At 46.4% G+C, this 21,798-nt stretch overlaps 1 protein-coding gene across 4 annotated transcripts in view; it reads left to right on the forward strand.

The window, feature by feature from the left end:
- PLEKHA2 (pleckstrin homology domain containing A2) overlaps positions 1–21,796 on the forward strand; it is a 56,759-nt gene extending 34,963 nt beyond the window's left edge. For all 4 annotated transcript variants that reach the window (XM_082374761.1, XM_082374762.1, XM_082374764.1 and 1 more), the window contains exons 6-12: positions 3,956–4,096; positions 4,927–5,073; positions 5,403–5,471; positions 5,824–5,894; positions 9,675–9,738; positions 17,362–17,439; positions 17,878–21,796. In XM_082374761.1, coding sequence (XP_082230887.1) covers positions 3,956–4,096; positions 4,927–5,073; positions 5,403–5,471; positions 5,824–5,894; positions 9,675–9,738; positions 17,362–17,439; positions 17,878–18,240 — 933 coding nt within the window. In that variant the 3' untranslated portion in view covers positions 18,241–21,796. The remainder of the gene's footprint in view (positions 1–3,955; positions 4,097–4,926; positions 5,074–5,402; positions 5,472–5,823; positions 5,895–9,674; positions 9,739–17,361; positions 17,440–17,877) is intronic.
- The last annotated feature ends 2 nt before the right edge of the window (positions 21,797–21,798 follow it).

The following is a 21,798-nucleotide window of genomic DNA, read 5'->3' on the forward strand; positions in this document are numbered from 1 at the left end:
AGCTGGGATTCAAACCCAGGACCTTCTGACTTCCAAGATCTCAAAGAGTTTATAAATATATGAAAAATGAGCAGCAGTTGTAAAAGAGGTTAGATTACACACCACTTTTATATCCATGGCTCCTTTTAGCCTTGTGAAAACCTTAGGTAGGGAGGGCAGGTATGATTATCTCTGTTTATAAACGAGGCAGTGGAAGTGCCTGGAGATCAGTGATCCTCCCAGGGTCAGGAGCCAATTTTTCTGCCCACAGATCACTGGTCATTTAGTGCTGGGTCTTTGAGTTCTTATGATTGAAGATAATGGTCGACATAATGGTATTTAAAGAATTGAGTCCGCTTGGAGTATCAGTATTCCTGTGTTAGTTTTCTTGGGCTATCGTAACAAACTGCGTGGCTTAAAGCAACAGAAACGTATTCTCGCATAGTCCTGAGAAGTCTGAAATCAAGGTGTCGGCAGGGCCCTCCATGTGCCCCCTGAAGGCTCAAGGGGAGAATCCTTGCTTGCCTCTTCCAGCTCCCAGTGGCCCCCAGCCGTCCTTGGCGTTGCCCAGCTAATAGCTGGACCCCTCCAGCTCTATCTCCACCATTGTATGGCCTGTGTGTCTGTGTGACCTCTCCTTTTAGGAGGACATCAGTCATTGGTCTTAGGGCCCACCCTAAACCAGCATGACTTCATCTTAAGTTAATTATATCTGCAAAGACCCTATTTCTAAATAAAGTCACGTTCTGAAGTTATGGGTGGACAATTTTGGGAGACATTATTCAACTCACTAAAGTTTTTCAAAAGGGTTGAAAATTGAGCAGTAAAAGTAAAGCACAGCTTACCCCCGTTCCCTCCCAAGTTGGATTATTCCTTGTAGCAATCTAGCCATGCCTGGTGGGAAGAAAGATGAGTCCTTGCAAATTTCGTTTCACGTTGCAAATGGGAACCCTGTGGACCTCCCCCATCAGAGGACCCTCCACGGTGGGTAAAAGGGGTCCCACCTTTCATTGGGATTCTGGGAGATACACAAACCAAGAGGATGAACTTGTTTTCAAGATCTGGAGTGTAGTTATTGGTGAGTTTGCCCTCCACAGGCTGATTCAGAGTCTCAGGAAGTGGAAACAGCTTTGCAGAGGCTCCAGGTGGTTGGCCAGAGGCAGCCCACGATGCAGGGGCGTGAGTGGTGACAACCAGCGGTTCTCCGGGTGGGCTGACGGGTTGAGAGGCAACACAACAGCCAAGTCACCAGGAGTCCTCTTCTGGCCACCGTGAATGCTGAAAGGCCACTTCCCTCCTTCTTTGCTGGGTTTCAGGAATTCATTTGGGTCATTTGGAGGCAATTGTGTTGTTCCACGGTGATTATATCTCCGGACACCCCAGCACTAATCCACATCCCTAAAGAATTCTATCATATCAGAGCAAAACACAGAGAAATCGGAAAGGGTGGTCCAGGTAGGTAGGTAGGTAGTGGTGTTTAGCAGTGGGGCAATTACTTCATTTCAATGAGCTTTAGTTTACTTCATCTATGAAATGGAGAAAATAAAGCCTACCTGATAAGATCGCCTGAGATGAGAGATAATGCCGTAAAGAGATGCGTACTGTGCCTGGCACTGAACAGAGGCCCAAAGCAGTGGGAGCTGCGGTTGTCCCTCAGCCAGAAGGAAAGGACAAGGTGGATTTCTGGCCCAATCTGGAGAGGTGGTGGGCAGAGGTCACCATGATCTAAGCTGAGTGCACAGGCCAGGAAGAGGGGCCCTGTCTCCTTTCTGGGACCCCAGTGTCATCATTGATGGTCTTAGTCCTTTCAGTAGATGCCAGTGGGTGTGGCCCTTGGTCCCTGTCCTTGGCAGGCAGAGTTCTCCTATGGCCCTGAGCTGTGAGCTCTTTTTTTCTTCCCCCCGTGGCTTGCAATAGTTTATTTTTTTTAATTTTTAATTTTTAAAAAAAATTTATGTATTTATTTATTTATTTTATTTTTGGCTGCATCGGGTCTTAGTTGTAGCATGTGGGATCCTCTGCTGTGGTGCGTGGGCTCCTCGGTGCGGCGCACGGGCTTCTCTCTAGTTGTGGCGCATGGGCTCCAGAGCGCGTGGGTGCTGTAGTTGCGGCTCGCGGCCTTAGTTGCCCCACGGCATGGGGGATCTTAGTTCCCTGACCAGGGGTTGAACCTGCGTCCCCTGCATTGGAAGGCGGATTCTTAACCACTGGACCACCAGGGAAGTCCCTGAATTTTTAATTTTTATATAGTTTTTAAAGGTTCCTTTCCATTTGCAATTATTACAAAATATTGGCTATATTCCCTGCGTTACACAATATATCCTTGGGCCGTGAGCTCCTGAACAGTCTGTATTCTTAGGTCCTTCTAGCTCCCAGGGCTGTAGAAGAAGTGGAAAAGGATGTTAGTTTTTCTCGTGGTGTCTGCAGTTGCTTTCCTGGCAGATCCACACGGGGCGTTGAGTCCTTGTGAAGAACAGGCTTTTTTTTTTTTTTTTTTTTTTTAATTTAATTTAATTTAATTTTTTATACAGCAGGTTCTTATTAGTTCTTATTATCTTATACATATTGGTGTCTACATGTCAATCCCAATCTCCCAATTCATCCCACCATCTCCGCTCCCCACCCCTCCGCCCCTGCTTTTCCCCCTTGGTGCCCGTATGTGTGTTCTCTACATCCGTGGAAGGACAGGCTTTGTGGTGCTGTGGGTACTGCATCGGCAGCGTCAGGGGCTGGTCTCTGTCTAGGTATTAATCGGCGTTGGGCAGATAACTGGACTACTCTGGGCCTCTCTTGTGATGAAAAATTTTCCCGTATAAATGAGAAACGGACAAGGAGGAAGAAAAGCGGCAACATGAACGAGGATAAATGACCTCGGGTTGGGAGGATGTTCAGGACTGCAGCAAACTGAAGAATCCGTTCCCCATCCTTAGAGCGGACAGCTGCTTCACTGGAAATCAAGATTTTTACGTGAAATATCCCAGATTTTGACAGCAGATTGAAAAACACACTGGATAGGACAAATGAAACACAGTTGGGGCAAGTCTACGTTTGGGCCACCAGTTTGCAACCTGTGGTCTCAAACTTGCCCTAAAAATTCCGTGATTCTTTCATCAGCAGTGGTGCTCGAACTCCGTCACGGAGAGGTGCAAAGTTAACTCGTTCCGCAGAAAGGGCTGCATTTGTAAATGTTAGCACCATTTATAAAAAGTTACTTAGAATATTTTGACAACTAAAATACTTTTGTATTTTTATTCATATCTCTAAAGGGTTGAAATTTGTATCCTCTATCATTTGATGACCGTGACAACTCTATGACTATGTCCCTCAGTTAGTGACAGGTCAGGAGTTACACCCCAGGCCCTGGGGCTCCAGAGCTCATGCTCCCCGAGTCCTGTACCATGTACCACAGGCAACTTACCCACTGCTGAGCGTGCTTTCTCCCGTCTTTATGTTCCTGGCTCCTTTTCGTCCTCCAGGCTACTGTTTCAGCATCCTCTCCCCTTGGAGACCTCCACCACCCACACCAGCCACGCCAAGCATTCCATTTCAGGTCGTTCCCCTGCTGCTGTCAGTCTCAGCTCCTGTTTATCGTCTTCATGGCATTCGCCACGATTTGGAATTATTCTGATTGTCAGTCTTGCTCTGTATTTTTGGTCAGTCTCCCTGATCAGCACGTTATGTGGTGTGAGGGCAGGACATGTGTCTGTGTTTGCTGGTTTACCTTTGGTCTCTAGCCAGGCAAGGGCTGACTCATAGTAGGTGCTCAGTACATTTGTTGAGTGTGTGTGCGCGTGTGGTGGGCGTGGCTTGCTGAATTCCTCGTATACAGGTTTGGATGGATGGAAGGGTAGCGGGGAGAGGGGCGTCGTGCTATAATTTCGTACATTAGCTTTCCTCCCCTCCCCCCTCCTGCTGTTGCCTCCCCACTTTTCCTAGGCCTTCTGTTCCCTGTTAACTGTTCTGTCATTCTTCCCAGGTACCCAAAGTTGGGAACCTGCCCCTGACGACCGAAGTTCTCAAGAGCCTAGCAACTCCTCTGGCCCTAGAGAAGAAGCCACAGGTGGCCTACAAGACAGAGATCATCGGAGGCGTGGTGGTACACACGCCCATCAGCCAGGTGCTGGGGCCTGGGGCTGCCAGGGGGTGGAGGGGTTCGGGGGTGTCCGTGGTGTGTCAGTGACATGACAGAAGGGCTGGACTGAGGAAGGGGTGAGGGTAGTGGAGCCAGTGCACATGGGGTGGTCAGGAAACTACCGGCAGTGCAGAAATTGAGGCCACCGCATGTGAAGTTCGGTGGCAGTACGGCTCTGCACCATCCACGGGGACCGGCACTTGTGAGCCCCGTGAGAAGTGGGGTCGAGGATGGCTGGAAACAAGCCCCACTGTCCCTTGGCCTCGTCCGGTTTGCGTTCAGAGTCTTCCCTTTCTCCCGGGTCTGCCCAACCTCCCAGCCTTGGTCTGTGAACGCACCCCGTACAGTGCCTTCCCGGGGCAAAGCCAAAGGTTTTTTTTTTTTCTGGTTTCTTTCTTTCTTTTTTTTTTTTTTAGCATCTTCATTGGAGTATAATTGCTTTACAATGGTGTGTTAGTTTCTGCTGTATAACAAAGTGAATCAGCTATACATATACATATGTCCCCATATCCCCTCCCTCTTGCATCTCCCTCCCTCCCACCCTCCCTACCCCACCCCTCTAGGTGGTCACAAAGCACCGAGCTGATCTCCCTATGCTATGCGGCTGCTTACCACTAGCTATCTGTTTTACAGTTCGTAGTGTATATAAGTGCATGCCACTCTGTCACTTCGTCCCAGCTTACCCATCTGGTTTATTTCTTACTTGACTGCCATCGTGGCCCAAGAGGAAGAGATGATTGGCCGGAGAGGGTGGGGTCAGGGGTGTGGCTGCGTCAGGAGGGGGAGGCGCTAATCCTGCAGCTGTTTCCTTGTAGAACGGTGGGGATGGGCAGGAAGGGAGTGAGCCCGGCTCCCACGCCATCCTTCGAAGGTCTCAGAGTTACATCCCCACGACAGGCTGCCGTGTCCCCACCGGGCCCCCCCTCATTAAGAGCGGCTATTGTGTGAAGCAAGGGAATGTGGTGAGTGTCCGTGCGGGGGCTGGGAGGGGGTCTGGGGACCCCGGCAGCCAGTGGGTGGGCGAGGCGGAGGGGAGGGCAGTTTGCAAGGAGGAGCGTGGAGCCAGCCACGCCCAAACCGCCCAAACCAGGGAGAGGCTGGGGTGGGGAGAACTCCCGCCCCGCAGCTCGAGGTGATCCGAGGAGTCGCCCCATGAGAAGTCCTTGCCCCTGACCCCCAACGTGGGAGCCTGGCTTCGGTGGGGCGGGGTCCCCCGGAGCTTAGAACCAGAACGCACCCCCGGAAACGCTGGGAACTCTTCTCACATCCGGCTCTTTACCCTTTATTTCAGCGCAAGAGCTGGAAACGACGCTTCTTTGTGCTGGACGACTTCACCATTTGCTACTTCAAGTGTGAGCAGGTTTGTAGTCACTCTGGGGCCCGCCTGAGAGGCCGTGCAGGGCAGAGGCACAGGAGTCGCACCCACGTGTGTGTGTCTGAGCAGAGGTGTGGGCACACAGCCTCCGGGGGTGCTTGTGTCTAACCTCCGTCCGCCTGGTGTGCGCATCTTCACGGTGATGTAAAGTGGCCTTAACTCCCTGCCTTCGTGGTCAGGGCCACAGAGCATCTTCTTAGATTTCTTTCCTCTCTCGATTATTTTGAGACCTTGTCTTGTTTGCGACCTGGTTTCAACCAGTCATCTCTGATGATGATGGCTCCTGGTCTGGGCGTGGGGCTGACAGCCTCATGCACTCCCTCTGTTTCCCCCCCAGGACCGAGAACCACTGCGTACCATATTCCTCAAGGATGTTCTCAAGACCCACGAGTGTCTGGTCAAGTCTGGGTAATTGTCTCTGCTTATTCTTCTCTGGTCAGAACTCCGTGTGCCCTCTTAACTCTTTTTTTTTTTTTTTAAACATCTTTATTGGAGTATAATTGCTTTACAATGGTGTGTTAGTTTCTGCTTTATAACAAAGTGAATCAGCTATACATATACATATGTTCCCATATCTCCTCCCTCTTGCGTCTCCCTCCCACCCTCCCTATCCCACCCCTCTAGGTGGTCACAAAGCACTGAGCTGATCTCCCTGTGCTCTGCGGCTGCTTCCCACTAGCTATCTCTTTTACGGTAGTGTATGTAAGTCCATGCCACTCTCTCACTTCGTCTCAGCCTTAACTCTTCTGTTACTCCCCTTCTGAGGCTCTATTCCAGAACCTTCTTCCACGAGCAGGAAGATGTTGTCTCCCTGACATCTGTGGCTGACTCTCCACATCCGAGCTGCCGCAGCTGTGAAGTGGCGCTGGGCAAACCCACCCTCTTCCCATGCCCTTACTCTCACTCCTGAAATGAGCCTATGTGATACTTTTCTGATGGAGAAAAAGGAAGGATATAGAACAAAGGAGGGAGAGGTGCTTCTCAGTTGTCAGCTGCTCATCTCACAGGAGGACTGGGCTTGGAGGTGGAGGGGGGCTGTGCCCTTAGTCACTTGCTTTTCAGTGCATCTGCTCAGACCCCTGTGTTATGCCAGTGCCTCTACCCTGAACTTGGTATGCCTTTCTCTTCTCCTCATTTTGACAAAGTCCCTGATGTCTTCTTAACACGAGGCTGATTCACAGCAATGCTCTTGGGCAGGATGAGGAAGTATTTTTAATGTGTTCCTCTTTCCACTAGGAAATGGTCACCTTTCCAGTGCCACAGAGCGTAGGACGAGTTTGGGACCTGGGGCCTCTTCGAGGGCTCTCCCATATCCGACACCCATACAGGTGCCCCTGGAACCAAACTTTAGAGACCCAAGGGCATCCGGGCATCTAGCAGTCCTCCTTTGGCCCTCAGTCTGCAGTCTGTAAGGGTGTTATATTGAATCTCCGTCCCACGGACTGTGCATGCAGAGCCTGCGTCCCCAGGGAAGCTGTTGGCAGCAGGCTGACTGTTCTCACATGAAGACATGGGAGGGTCTTGCATGAAAACGAGGTGTTTTGTGGCCCAAGGAAGCAGGGACTGTCGTGAGCCTTGCAAACGGCAGTTGCAGAGTATGGAAGATTAGGGAAGTTCCCATGGACAAATTATCATTCGTGAAAGGTGCTACAGATGGAAGTTGCAGCAGTGTGGCTCCAGAGGTGACAGTGGGTGGAGGAGAGATGGGGCTTGTTCCTGACCCTGGAGGCCCGTGCAGGTTGATGGGCGTATTGGGGCAGCTTAGGGAACCCAGATAAGGTTCGTTCCTAAGAGCGCTTTGCACTTTGCCTGAGCCAGAGTCAGACTGAACTCCGAGGAATAGAATTGAGGGAGTTGAAGATCCTCGGGGAATGAAGTTGCTGAGGCTCTGCAGGTTCCAGGCATGTGAGACTGGGGTCTCCCAAACCCAGTCACGGGGGTCAGGGCATCTAAGTAGTCAGTTAACGTTTTGTTGAATTGAATTGAGTTGAATTAAAAGGCGACATGTAGCCTGAGAAGTAGATATGAAAAGGGTGGGGACTTCCTCCCTGTTTTGCTTTTACCTCCTCTGTAGTAGATTGCATGATTGTGCTGTATGTGCATGAATAGTTCAAAAGTTTAAACCATCTTATCCAGAAAGAAGAGCCATCTCCACTCAGATACTCAGAAAGTAATTATAATAGCTAATGAATACATTTCAAACGGCCACTGTGTGACATTCATTGTACCAGGTGCCTCATATAACTTATGAGATGCCTTATATAACTTATAACTGATCTTTGTGGTAAGAAGCTTGATAGAGGAGGGCTTCTGATTTCCATTTTACAGTTGGGGTAGAAAGGCTCACAAAGTTTTAAACATATTCCTAAAATACCTTTTCCCAGTGGAGCCAGGATTGGGCCCCAGGTCTGTCTGAGCCCTGATTGCTGTCCCCGCCCATGTGGGTCTTTAGCCTCATGCTCCTCCTTTGCCCAGGAGCCCATGTCACTGGCAGCGCACCTGCCGTTTCCTTCCAAGTCATGATTCCTGAAGCCAGCCCTGCCTGTGATCAGTCCTTTCTTTCTTTTTCTTTTTCTTTCTTTCTTTCTTTTTTTTTTTTTTTTTTAAATTTTTTGACCGTACCACATGGCATGTAGGATCTCAGTTACTCAACCAGGGATCAAGCCCGGGCCCCCCTGCAGTGGAAGCGCAGAGTCTTAACCACCGGACCGCCGGGGAAGTCCCCCTGTGATTAGTCCTTTCTTGGAATTATTCTAACTCTTGGCATATAACACGCAGTCTGACATCTGACTGTATAGTTTTGCTTTCTTATGTTCTTTCATGGGGAAGGAATTGGATCTTTTACTCCTTATATGTTCCCCACAGTGACTGGATACACAGAGCAGGCATTTCACCCTGTAAATAATTTCGGCCGATTGGAGGTTTGTGGTTGAGCATCAGCTCCCTCTTGCCTTCTTCCTTGCGGAAGCAGGGTCCCTCTTCCAAACCTCGCACCCAATGGGAAGCATCTTCAAGTGGTCGCCTCTCTCCTTCCCTCTTTCCTCTCGAGCATCCAGTCCCCTCCTGAGAGCAGGGGTTTGGTGAAGCTGAAGCAGCTGCTGTGTGGGTGGAGAAAGGCTTTGGAAATAAGAGATTCAGGTCCCTTAGGAGAGGCACCTGGTAGTGGAGTAACTAAGAGCGTAGACTCTGGAGTCGGACCCGGTTTCAAATCCTGGCTCTGCCGGTTCCTTACTCCGGTGCCACGGACACGTCACGGAACCTCTCTGAGCCTGGGTGTCCCCATCCATAAAGTGGGGAAAGTCTTAACTGCCTCATTGGATTGTTGGGAAGATTGGATGAAATAACACATTAAAAAACACAAAGAACAGATTGGTGGTTGTCAGAGGCGGAGGGTGGGGAGTGGCCGAAATGGGTGAAGGGGGTCGAAAGATACAAGCCTCCAGTTATCAAATCAGCAAGTCCTGGGGATGGAATGTACAGCATGGTGACTGAGGTTGACAGCACTGTATTCTATATTTGAAAGTTGCTAAGAGAGTAGATCTTAAAAGCTATAATCTCATCACGAGAAAAAAAATTTGAGTGTTACGAGGCAGTGATCATTTGCAGTGTATACAAATATGAAATCATGTTGTACACCTGAAATGAATATACTGTTTTTTATCTTACAAATACACCGTTATATGTCCATCTCTCAATAATATATATGTATATAAAAATATATATATTTAATGGAGCATAATGGACATAGAACAGTGTGTGCTTGTGTATATATATAAAACCAATAAAATTTTCATCTACTTGACCCTCAAATAAAAACACTTGAAACAGTACTTCTCACCAAGCACTTTGTATCAGTACATCTCAGCCACTAAAGAAACACACGGTCGTAGACAGTGTGGGGTGCATGTGAGGCAAGAGATTTTGGAGGCCAAGGAGCTTTGTCCTGTTAGAGCTGGTGGTGGTGTGTATTGGGGAGGGGGATCCATGGGGATGGTTAAACCACTGGAGACCCTCCAGGAAGTGAAGCTAGAGGAAACCCTGTAATGCCGTCTGAGGCAGGGCAGCAGGAGGAATGGCCTGTGAACCCCCTTTTTAGGGTAGGGGGCACGGGTACCTGCCTCAGGGTGAATCAAGTCCTCAACGGGTGACCAGCAGGCCTGGTAACTTTCTGTCTCTTTCTCTGTCTAGCGATCTGCTGATGAGGGACAACCTGTTTGAAATAATAACCAGCTCCAGGACCTTCTACGTGCAGGTAAAAAGCTCGCTGCCAGAAGACGCTGACGTTCCTTCTCTGTGGATGGTGTACTTGTAGGCCTGCCTTTCCCTTTGCTTTCTCTTTTATTTTGTTCGAAGTTTCTAGGTGGTAAATTTAGCCCCCGATAGTCAGTCCGAGTCCCATTTTATTCTAAACAGGATGTTTGCCAAAAGCTTCCCAACCGTAAAATAATAAGGGCGGGTTGAGCCGCTACACTGGGGAATGTGAGTTTGTACCAGCTGCTCGTAGCTGCTGGGTGCCAGCTCAGCAGAGAAAAGGAGAACTGGTCAGTGGTTTCACTTCTCCCTTGGAGGGTATTTATAAGTCCCGTCTATGTGCGGACAGTACTGTGTGACTGTGTGCGGAAGGACAGAAGCACAGAGGGCCCTGTGCGGGCACCAGGTGCACAGCCAGCTGCACAGAGAAAGCCATTGTTTGGGCTCCGACGGTTCAGCTCTCAGAAGCATCTCCCCTCCACCCACAGCCTTGGAGTTCTCCCAACTCCTTCTCAAATCATAGGAGCTAGAAAGGCAGATTTCTAGCCTCTAGCACGGCCTAGACTTTCAAGGCCAAGTCCTTGCTGCAGCCTGCCTAGCCGTCCACAGAGCGTGCCTTGATCCCTGCAGCCTCGCGGTGACGGTGCCCGTCTAGCGCCAAGACTGCCATGGAGTGTGTTGGTTGAAATGTGGGGCTCCCCGACCAAAGCTTCTCAGGGTTCCCCACGCACTCCCCCCTCAACACCCTCCCTTTCGCGAGGTCGACCCTCACCCATTTCGTGAGCAGCAGGTCCCTCTGAGCGGGTCCCCCTGCCTGAGCCCAGCAGACATGCTAGCAGCCTGAGGCGTCTGTGTGTTCCGTTCATTTAGACAAGCATCTGGGAAGAGCTGGGGAAAAGTGCTGCTGGGGCCCTCGAGCAGCCTGCACTGCCGTTCAGGGACATGGTTGAGCGGTCGGTGCCCCAAAAGAGTTTCCAGTTCTTGGACTTGACAGATAGTGGTAGAGCCTCCTCAGGGTGCCGGGTGTTGCCTCATCCTGGGGACCCCGCATTCAACAGAACGGATCCTGAACCCGAGGAGGAGATAGTCAGGTAAACAGGCAGTTAGAACAGGGTGCTGAGGTGGGGAGGGCGTGTTGGAGAGATGAACACAGGGGAGCTTCCGGGGCAGTGAAGCTGTCCTGTGTGATACTGCAGTGGCAGATGCGTGAAATCGAATTTCACAGCACAGAGCATAAACCTTTAATGTATGCAAATTAAAAAAATCATTTAGGAGGTCAGGTGATCCTAGCATGGCATGCAGAATATGACCAAAGAACCTCAATGTGTTACAAGTATGAAACAACCTCACTCATGGGGGTGGGGGAATAAAACAACAAAAAACAAAACAAGAAAACAGTGTGAGAAGGGCTACCCTTAGAGTGAGCAGTGGTTGCCATGGGAACTCCAAGAAGGGTACCTCCCCCAGTCGCAGGGAGTCAAGGGAGGTTTCCTGAAGGAAGATACACCGAAGCCAAACCCTTGGAGGAAGAGTGGCTCAGGCAGAGGGAACAGCAAACCACAGGGGTTGAAAAAGCTTGGAGATGAAAGGGGCACAGGTGCTGGGAAGCTGATATGGAGGGCCCGTGGCCCGTGGGCCTTGTTCAGGAGCTTGTATTTTATCCTGGGAGTTAGGGTCCTTGGAGGTTAAGCTAGGGGAGTGACCCAATCAGATCTGCCTCCTAAAAATCCCACTTGGGCCAGTGACCTAAGAGCCTTGTTTTCCTCATCTGTAAAGTGGAGATGAGAGCCCTCAGTCCCGGTCCTGTTGATGGGATGCTGGCAGTGAATGTCCTGTCCAGTGCAATGGAGGGGACAGGTAAGAAAAGGGTTAGACAGGAGCCAGGGAGAGCAGTTGGAAGGCTGTTGAAATGGTTTCAGTGAGGGATAAAGGAAGCCTGAACTTGGATGGATGGAGAAAAGTGGAAACATTTGAAGCTATTGATGAGTCCTTTCCAGGGCTTGAGAGTTGATTGGATGTGGGGTGAAGGGAGCGATTATGCTGGGGTTAAGAGTCTAGAACAGAGCCTTGGACTGGAGATAGTGATTTGGGAAACATGAACGCCAACCAAAAAAAAAAAAAGTTCAGAAGACACTGCATCATTGGCACGAGTGTCTGCACATTGACCAGAACCTTATCATCATTTATGTCCTACTTTGCCATCTGCTCCCACATTTCTAGGATAAAAGAGCACTCACATCCCCCTGAATAAATAAATGAGCGAATGGACAAATCTGTGTGTAGCACCAAAACTCAGAATAGAAGGTTGGAGAAGAGTAGAGATTAAAACTCTTTAAGAATATGTATTTATTCATTTAAAAACAACAACTATAAACTCATTTATGTTAACACAAGTAACATTTAATGAAAAATAACGCTTTCTAAAACAAAAAAGCAACAGGAGTAGCATTTTTTTTAAAAATATATTTTTGCAAATCTCTTGAATGGCTGGTTTATTAGAAGACAGCAGGATTCTCATATCTGCTTCTGCACTCAGTCTGTGGCCATATGTTGTTTTGATGGAAGAGTATGAAGAAAATCTGGCCCCGCAGAGACATGTATTTGGAATAAAGGGATATTTTAATAGCTCTTTCAGATAATTGTGGATCTTCTTTGATTCTATACCGAAACTTGACAAATCGTAGTTTCTTAATGTTTAGGTGCTGTGTGGAATCAGAAGCTGATATCAATAAACCTTCATACTCTTACATTAAAATCCATTGGTCAGTTTTGCACTTTGAATGGATCATATGTGGCAGGGCTGTATCTAAAGGTGGGATTGGTTCTTGGGGAGAGGTAGGGGTTATTAGCTTGTTGGAAAGGGAGGGCTGCAGAGGTTGGGAATAAGATTAAGACGGAGATGCCTAAAGCTTTTGGATAGCTGCAATGGAAGTAACCAGAGGTACATATGGGAAGCCTTTTATTGATGGCCCGTTAGAACTCAGTGCTTGAAACCATTGCAAATGTTATGATACCGGTCTCATACCAGATCATCAAAGCTTATCGGACTGCAATAAAACCACAGACTGCAGTGACTCATTTAATACCCTTTGTTCCTCTCACCTCAAAAACTGCCCTCAAGGACAGAAACCCTACTTTTCCTTTTGAACCAAGCAGCAGAAACATGTACACACTTAAGCAGACCAGGAAGAGACAAAGGTATAAGCTTGGCACTTCCCTTCTTGTACTATTGAGTTTCAAGGCTTTTTTTTTTAGTCTCTTAGTAATTCACCACAGGGTGGGTGGATTTCAGCTCTGTGTTTTACTGGTTCATGGAGCTACCTTTGTGATGTGGTTTTAAGATATTTTTGAGTTTTTGATGAAAGCTAAGCACAGGCTTTCCATAAAAGATAGATATACACATACACTGTAATTTTTGCATATAATTTTTGAGGTTTCACTTAATTTCTGTTGCCAGTGGAGTCCAGTTCTTAAAACTACTAATAGAGATTTAAACTGTGATCTCAGTAACGTAATATCCTATTTCTTCTCATGTGGGATCAGTATCTGCTTTTCTCTTTGGATAATATATATATATATTTTTAAATACATTTATTTATTTTATTTATTTATTTTTGGCCGCGTTTGGTGTTCGTTGCTGCGCACGGGCTTTCTCTAGTTGTGGTGAGCGGGGGCCGCTCTTCATTGTGGTGCGCGGGCTTCTCCTTGCGGTGGCTTCTCTTGTGGCGGAACACGGTCTCTAGGTGTGCAGGCTTCAGAAGTTGTGGCACGTGGGCTCAGTAGTTGTGGCTCGAGGGCTCTGGAGAGCAGGCTCAGTAGTTGTGGCGCAGGGGCTTAGTTGCTCCGCCACATGTGGGATCTTCCCAGACCAGGGCTCGAACCCATGTCCCTTGCATTGGCAGGCGGATTCTTAACCACTGCGCCACCAGGGGAGTCCCTTGAATAATGTTTTAAACATCAGTGAACATTAAAATAATGTTTACTACTGTTTATTATCCTCATGGCTGGGTTCACTACCTAGGTTATCTGACAGAAAAATGTCCTTAAACGGAATTAGAGCATTAAGGAAGAAATGTAATTAGCATACAATTTCCGTCTCAAATACTAAATGTTTTAAGAAAGAGATTTAATTGTTTTCCCCATCATATTAGCAAAGATTTTTTAAAAATTGTAATATTTAAAACAAAAAAAAAATTTAAAAATAAGAGGGAATTCCCTGGCAGTCCAGTGGTTAGGACTCCACACTCTCACTGCCGTGGGCCCAGGTTCCATCCCTGGTTGGGGAACTAAGATCCTGCATGCCACGCATTGTGGCCAAAAAATTAAAAAAAGTTTTTAAACTGTAATATTTAATTCTAACACGGGTGCATGTAGTATACATACATATATATATATATGTTTAAATGAAATCTGTATTATTGACTAGAAATCACTCTGGCCATATATAAAAAGAGCCTTAAAAGCACTGATACTCTGGGACTTTCCCGGCGGTCCAGTGGTTAAGACTCTGCACTTCCACTGCAGGGGGCGTGGGTTAGATCCCGGGAACTAAGATCCCACATGCCATGTGGTGTGGCCCCCTCCCCCAAAAAAAAAGCATGCATACTCTTTAGCAACTTCCCTGGGAGCTGAAGAATCTTAAGTATGAAAAAAGCTTTATACCCAAAGATGTGAATAGCAGTACTGTTTATATTAGAGAATTGGAAATGATCTGAACGAATTTTAGAGGATCTGGATTCTTGTGTTTGAGTTTCCAGCTGTTAAGTCAGGTGATTCCCAGTGTTCTCTGATTCAGGATTCCTTGCTAAGTGGAGCTGGGGTGAGCACACCTAGGCTGGTTGAGTGATTGCTCCTAGAGAAGGAGTGAGTGTTTGTTGACTGTCTCAAAGGACAGTCAGATAGGTGGTCTGTGGCTTGTGGGTGGGGCGTTTTTTGCTGTGGTGATAAAAGGACTAAAAGTAGCTTAAAAAGCCCTGGAAACTGGCTATTGGACTGTCATCATGGGGGTCTTGCAATCTGTTTAATGAAAATGTTCCATCTCCTGTGTGATGCGGGAGACCTTTGTCTCTCCCTTAGCTCCCATCCCCGTCTTTCCCTCTGTCTTCTCACATTTCCCCACCAAATCAACTTCTGTTCCCCTAGAAGGAAAATCTGTAAGAAATGCTTTTCTGCTGATGGACAATTTAATTGCCACCGTCTCATTCCAATTCAAAATAGCCTTTCTTCTCCCCCAAATATGTTATCTTATTTGGGTTTGTTTTTTTTTTTTTTTTTTTTTACAGAAGTTCCCTTTACCTTTTGCTCATATTATTTTAATTTACTTGACAATGACAATAATTTACATGCAGAGGCTTTTTACATATTGACTTGATAAACGCCCCCCCCCCCACCAGAGTTGCAACTTGCTGTCTTCTACATTACTTTTTGTTTCCAGGGTCATCTCTATAATGTAATTGACTAGTGAAGTAATTAAGAATTTGAATATGACTTTCTACATAAATTAAGAAGCATGCTGTAATATTATTCTGCTTACAGTTGAAAAATTTTTTAATTAGCAAAGTATTCTTTTGAAACTGAGATTGGAAAATGCAATGTATAATTGGTCACTTTATCCAGAGAAAAGCAATACAACTAAGGTGAATTGAGATATAATACAGTTTTACTTTAAATTTCCTAACTGTAGAAATAGACATTAGCATTTATGGATAATATTATTTATAATAGAAATAATTATTAATATCTTTTCAAACAACCCAAGGAATCTGAGAGACTTCAAGAAATATAGACATGTGTACAGAAATCCTTAAGAAGGCTGAAAAGAATACAATAGAAAACAGGTAGGCAGTGAAGACCTGGTCACCGTCCCGTCTGTAAGCCATTTTATGGGGCTGATAAACAAGCATATGAAGAAAAAGTATGTTATCTTATTTGATCCCAACAATTTGATCCTTTAGGTAAGAATTATCCACAGTTTGAGTATGAAGAAAATGAAATTAAAAAGTTGTAGGGAGAAGGCAGCAAACACATTTATAATATTGGAATTTAAGGCTTCATCTGTGTCCCTCATATAATAATAATAACAACAACAATAATGACTAATATGAAGCCCTTTCTGTGTATCAGGCACTTTCAAACTGCTTTACCTAAATGAGTTCATTTAATTTTTCCCAGTAGTTCTACTTGTGGAACAGGTTAGCTAGCCCTGCTCTCAGTAAAATACCTTCTGGAAGAATCTTGGAGACCGTGTCCTGGTTATCTTTTTAGACTAGGGATGGATTTCTCTTTCTGGGAAACCACCAGGTTGTCAAGTAACTGGGAAAAGAAAAGTCCAGGGAAGAGAGCGGGCAGGTGAATTTGCAGCTATGGTGCGTGAGAGGGGTCTTCTCCTGGGGCACCGTTGCTGCCTCTCTTTGGCCCGGCGTGCCAGGGTGTGAAACTGTTCCCCTTGTAAGTGCCCTGCACACACCTAACCAGGGAGGGTTGGTTTGGGGACAGGATGGGGTAAGCATGCAAATTTGAGGGTTTTAAAAAGACTGGTCATGTATTACCTTGATATAATGCAAAGAGAAAGAATCATTTTAGGGAAGGGGAGAGTGAGGGGTATATGTGGAGAATTTTGCAGGCCAGCGTGTGTGGTGTTTGCATTCATGTATGCACGGGCATGCAAATGCACTCTGGTAATTTTGGATGGCTCTATCAGGGGAAGGTGCAGGGCGACAGAGAGAGGTTAACTAATAAAACGTTTCTGGAGGTCAAGGCTTCATTCAATCTTGGTCCCATCTCTGTGCCTGGTACCTGATGTCACGTGTCACCCTGAGTAAGGCCTCAGTAAATGTTTGCCAGGTTCACTTGGATTCAACTCCTGTAAAGCTGGAAAGCACTGAGAATTCCCAGGGCTCTACCTACTGTGGCTTGGCTTCTGATTTTTCTCTTTCTTCACAGAGCCGCTGCTGCCCCCTTCTGGGGTTGCTCGGTATTTCTGGGGGAAGAACTTTTTAAGGCCTCGGCTGTGCCCTCCCTACATGTTGGTGAGCTTGGTGCTGCAAGTCTAGCAACTCTTGAGGCCTGGATGGGACTCAGGACAGACCCAGATCACTTGTGCTTTGCGAGAAGCCCTGTTCCTGGAGAAACCACCTGTCTGGGAGGATTTGCAGAGGATTTGGTTTTAATGGAACTGGAGCTGAAAGTGGGATCATTTGTTGGGATAGCTGTGGTAGAAGGATGACTGCACTGGGTGTCAGGAGAACTGGAATCTAGACCAGCCCTAAACCTTGGGCTCTGGCTTTCTGGGCTTCATTTTCCTTTTCTGTAAAACGGGGGGTGAGGCCAGGCTGATTGTGTTCCAGAGGGGGTGAGGGACTTCAGTAGGGATGGGCCTCTAAGCTCTCTCCCTCTGTCACGACCTCTGCCCCACTTTGAGCCCTTTTATTTATGGGGTGACAAATATGATTTTGCTGGGGAAAAAAATGTCCTCAGAAGTCTGAAAGCCACTGGCCTGGATGGTCTCTGAGATCCCTTCCAGCTCTAATGGTGTGATTTTATGAACTTAGAATTCAGTCACAGGCGTGAAAGCTGAAATCACAGCGCCAGACGTGTCTCTGTAAGTGTGGTGGGTATTTTGCAGGCAGACAGTCCAGAAGACATGCACAGCTGGATTAAGGAGATCGGGGCAGCTGTCCAGGCCCTCAAGTGCCACCCCAGAGTAAGTCACTTCCTTCCTGTCCACAGTCACTGTCAACCTCGTGATGAGTTGTCCCGAGTGGGTGGGTTTTATTTGGTGATGTGGGGAAGCAGCCCGGTGCCCAGATGCAGCTGAAGCCCCGGGCTGTCTTGCTTGTTTTTCTCTTTTGACTGGTTTGGGTACAAATTTTTATTTTTTTGTTTTTTTCAGTAGTTGGAGGAGGTGAGGTAGGGTTGGATAGAGAACCAGAGCTTCCCATGTGTCCTGCACATCTCCCTGCCAGGCAGACCTTGACACTTCTGGGGTGAATGCCACCGGCTATATTTAATTTCTGTAGACGTGTGTCTCTGGGCCTGTGAGGTGGTGATCCTGGAGGGGGTCCTCTTCCTGGGACCTTGGGATAAACATTGTCAGGAAAACTCTTACTTTCCTTTTTTTTCCCGCCTTTTATTTTTGTAGGAAATGTCCTTTTCTCGATCCATTTCTTTGACCCGCTCTGGAAGCTCCAGCCTCTCAGGGGGGCCCAACTCTGTCTTGTGCAGAGGGCGGCCGCCTCTGGAGGAGAGAAGGGCCCTCTGCAAAGCCCCCTCCGTGGCTTCCTCCTGGCAGCCCTGGACACCTGTCCCCCAGGCTGGGGAGAAGCTGCTTCCCACTGAAGAGACTCCTGAGGACTCTTTGTTCATGCCTCGACTTGGGGAGAGCAGTACTTCCGGGGTGCTGCCCAGCTCCCGGATAAGGCACAGATCGGAGCCCCAGCACCCCAAGGAGAAGCCATTTGTGTTCAACCTCGATGATGAAAACATACGGACCTCTGATGTGTGATGAGGCGCAGTGCCCAGGAGGGAGGGGGAGGACTCAGACGTCCAAGGGGGCCGTGACTCAGTTTCTCCACCTGCTGGAGGACAGTCAGAGGCCTTCCTGGCACTCACATCCCTGTGGAGCTCTCTTGGGGGAGGGGAGCATCAGCTGGTTTTTTTTTTTTTTTAAAAAAAATCAATGCAGTGTTTTTAATTCGGGAAAGTCACTAGGTTAGACCTGCAGGCTTGCTCAGTGGAGAGCGGGGTGCCTCTTACTTTGACTCTTCCATGGTCCACCTGGTGAGAGGAGGTTGGAAGTCCAATTTCATCCCTAACCAAGTTTTAGTTCCTTGTCCTTGTCTTATTAGTTTCTTCCCTTTGTTTTCAGGCCGGGCGCAGAACCTTGAGGCCAGTCATCTGGTTTTATCCTATTCCTGTTCATTGGCTGAAGTTTGACTGTGAAGTAGGAGGGTGGGAACTAACCCAACTGAAACTGGGGGAAGCGGTGGGGGACACCCAGGCTCCAGCTTGGCCGGGATACATTCTGAGCGAAGGTGTTAAAATCTGGGTGCTGGTGGGGGTGGCCCTGAATGTCGACCAGGGCAGATTCCCCCCTCCTCCAGGGGACCTCCATCGGGGAAGAAATAGGGACCTCTTGTAAAGAATGGGAGAATGCACTCCCAACCCCAGTGCATCAGCCAGTTTTGGGAATTACTCTGTTCTCTTTGAGATGTTCTTTGACCCCAAATACTGTCCCCGTGAGAGACAGACCTGCCCACCCTGTTGCTGTGTCAGGCCCTTAGGATGGGTTTATCAGTGTTCAGTGCTGAGAACAGAACAGACATTGCCCTTGATAATGGCGTTACTTGGAATGTGTGGAGGGTTGATGAGTGTATGATAATTCACTTGTGTGATACATCAAATCTGTATTTTAGAGTTTGAGAGTTGCTTTAAAGCAGGTGCCGGGAAGAGATGGAGTTTAGTTCATCCAGCTAAAAATTTTTGATCCATGTTTTCCAGACAGAAGAAAAGGTCTCTTTTCACAAAGACAGATTATCTTGGGTCCTTGCCTCTCAGCTCTTCTTTCATGGGCCGATAGTAGTCTAATTTTAAGTGCTGTATATTGTATACCTTGGCAGATTTGCTTTCTTTCTGTTCTTTGTGTTGCCCTTTGGATGATGCCTCGTGTCTGTACTTGCATGATGAAATCTTGTCGTCTGACGAGGTTCTACATACTTAACAGTGAGGAGGTAACAAAGATAATCTTGAGAGATATTTATATCTTTAATAAAATAGAAACTGTGCAGAGAAACATTGCTTTAGAGGCTATGCATTGCTGGTTAGAGATTTCCCAGGTAGAAGAGCCTAGATTGTATTTCCCATCCCGTATTTTAGGATGTACCTTCTTCCATTTGACAAGAGATCCTATTTCCAGGGTCCCTGGGAGAAACTATCTGTGCAGCTTATGTGGTGAACTGCTACCAAGGTTCCCTAAAGGGAGGGAGCTTAACTCAGTTCTATCTAGAACTCTTTATCAGCTAGATCAGTTAATTTTGTCTTTAAATTAAGAATTAACGAGTAGAGGAGAAGACTGTGATCAGAAGATCCTTAGTGGCTTGAGGGAAATCTTCTGTTTGTTTCGGGCAGTGTAGTTTCCTTGAAGTCTGTGTCAGGTTGAGAACTTTTCTTGACCATACTGCTTTGGAGGTAACTTTCACTTAAATTGTTTGCCCTAGTGGTCCTGGTATAAAAAAGGAAATCTACTCTAGATTTCTCTCTCTCTCTTTTTTTCCCCTCTTTTCTGCAGCCTCCTGTATACTTTTGTCCTTAGAAATCCCTGGTTTGGAGATTATTTATTTATGAGTGATCAAGGTGACAACATACTTCAAGTAGCCTGATTTCAAGAAGCCATTCCCAATTCTTAAAGTTCTTTGTCTCAGGTTTCATCTTCAGATTTTCCTCAAGAAAATTCTTTGGCTAGGTGAAAGAAAGTGCACAGAGATATGGAACTAACAAAGATAAATTAGGAACTTTTGAGATCTCTGTAAACATTCCCTAACTCATGGAAAGATGTCATCTCTTGGTGTTTAAGTTGTGAAAATCTACCCATTTCTTCCTCTTCTAAATAAACTCTCTGCTAGATTACTACTGCTAAATTAATTGGCCATTATGGTAAGCTGATCTGTTTCTTATTCAGTAAGGTTTATTTTGAGAATGTATTAAATTAAACATACTTATAAATCCAGATTGTATTATCATAATAGAGGGGAAACAAGGATTCTAGTTGGCAGATACTTGGGAATTCCAAGTTAGAGCGTTGTTAATGTAGTTCCAACACCAGATAAATATAATTATCTTCAATGAAGCTTAGAGGCATTCTCATTGCCAAATCTTATTTCAGAATTCCTTTTGTGTTCATATTTCTTAGCTTCTGGTTAATTTCACATCACACCTTTTAATGTCACTACACATGTGAGCCAAAGATGGTGCATATACGACCAAAGCATTTGGTTTCAAATGTGAAAAATGGAACCAAATGGAAAAAACAAAGAGGGGATGCAATATCGATTAGTAGTTAAGTGCATAGGCTCTGGAATAAATCTGTTTGTTTTGTTTTTTTTAAAAAAAGGAACCAAAAAAGGTACTGCATTTTTTGTGTGTGTAAACGTTCTCTGAGTTGTGCTGTTTTCATAAGACTTTTGACATGGTCTTGACCCACTGTGTGTAACAATTTCAGGTGTCTCCCCATAGGTGAACTATTATTGTCCACTGTTCTTGAAAGTTAAGGAATTGCTTGCTCAGGGTCAGCTGATGGCTGGTGAACGTAGTTTGGCCTTTTGCATTCTGTGAGATGACAGTCGTACTAAGGTGTCCATCAGGTAAAGCGATCTCAGGTGAAAATTGCAGAGTTACTCATCTGTTTCTGAGTAGAATGCTGAGCTCCCATGAGAAAGAGTCCAACTGCATAGTTCACTTGAAGCAGAAGGTGGTTTGTTTTTGTTTTATTTTTTTCCCCCTGAATGTAACTGTGCTCTGATATGGGCTTAAAAGGATCCAATAAATAAGTGGCAGATTCAGTAGTTGAGCAGTGGGATTTGATATGTTTGTTTTCACTGTTAACCAGATAAATAGGCATAAGGAAGTAGCAGAGTTTTGGAAACTGAGTTTCCCAAATCAGCTTTGTTTATAAACTTTGAACATGTCAGAAATGGACAGATTTATTACATCTTTTCTACCAATGTCGCTTTTTTTCCTTACTCCCTTTTTCCCTCTGTTACTGCCTGCAGTAGTGAATTACAGTCACTCATGCTCGGTAGAGTTTGAATAAAGCGAATATTTGGCCAAAAAACATACTGTTTGACCCCTTCCCCCACTGCTCCCCAAGGTGTAGCATGATTCTGTGTTTTGAACCAGTATGTTTCAGCTGTGAAATGCACTGACTGTAGGCTGAGCTGAGTGCATGCAAACTCTTATGCTTCTCATTTTAAGCGATCTCCTACTTCGTATGTAGCAAAAAATAATTTTCTAAAACTGTTTTGTCGCTTGTTTTGTAATAAAAACCACGTGAAATACTGAAATAAGG

Source organism: Balaenoptera borealis, assembly GCF_965194805.1.
Source record: "Balaenoptera borealis genome assembly, chromosome: 21".
Classification (NCBI taxonomy): Eukaryota; Metazoa; Chordata; class Mammalia; order Artiodactyla; family Balaenopteridae; genus Balaenoptera; species Balaenoptera borealis.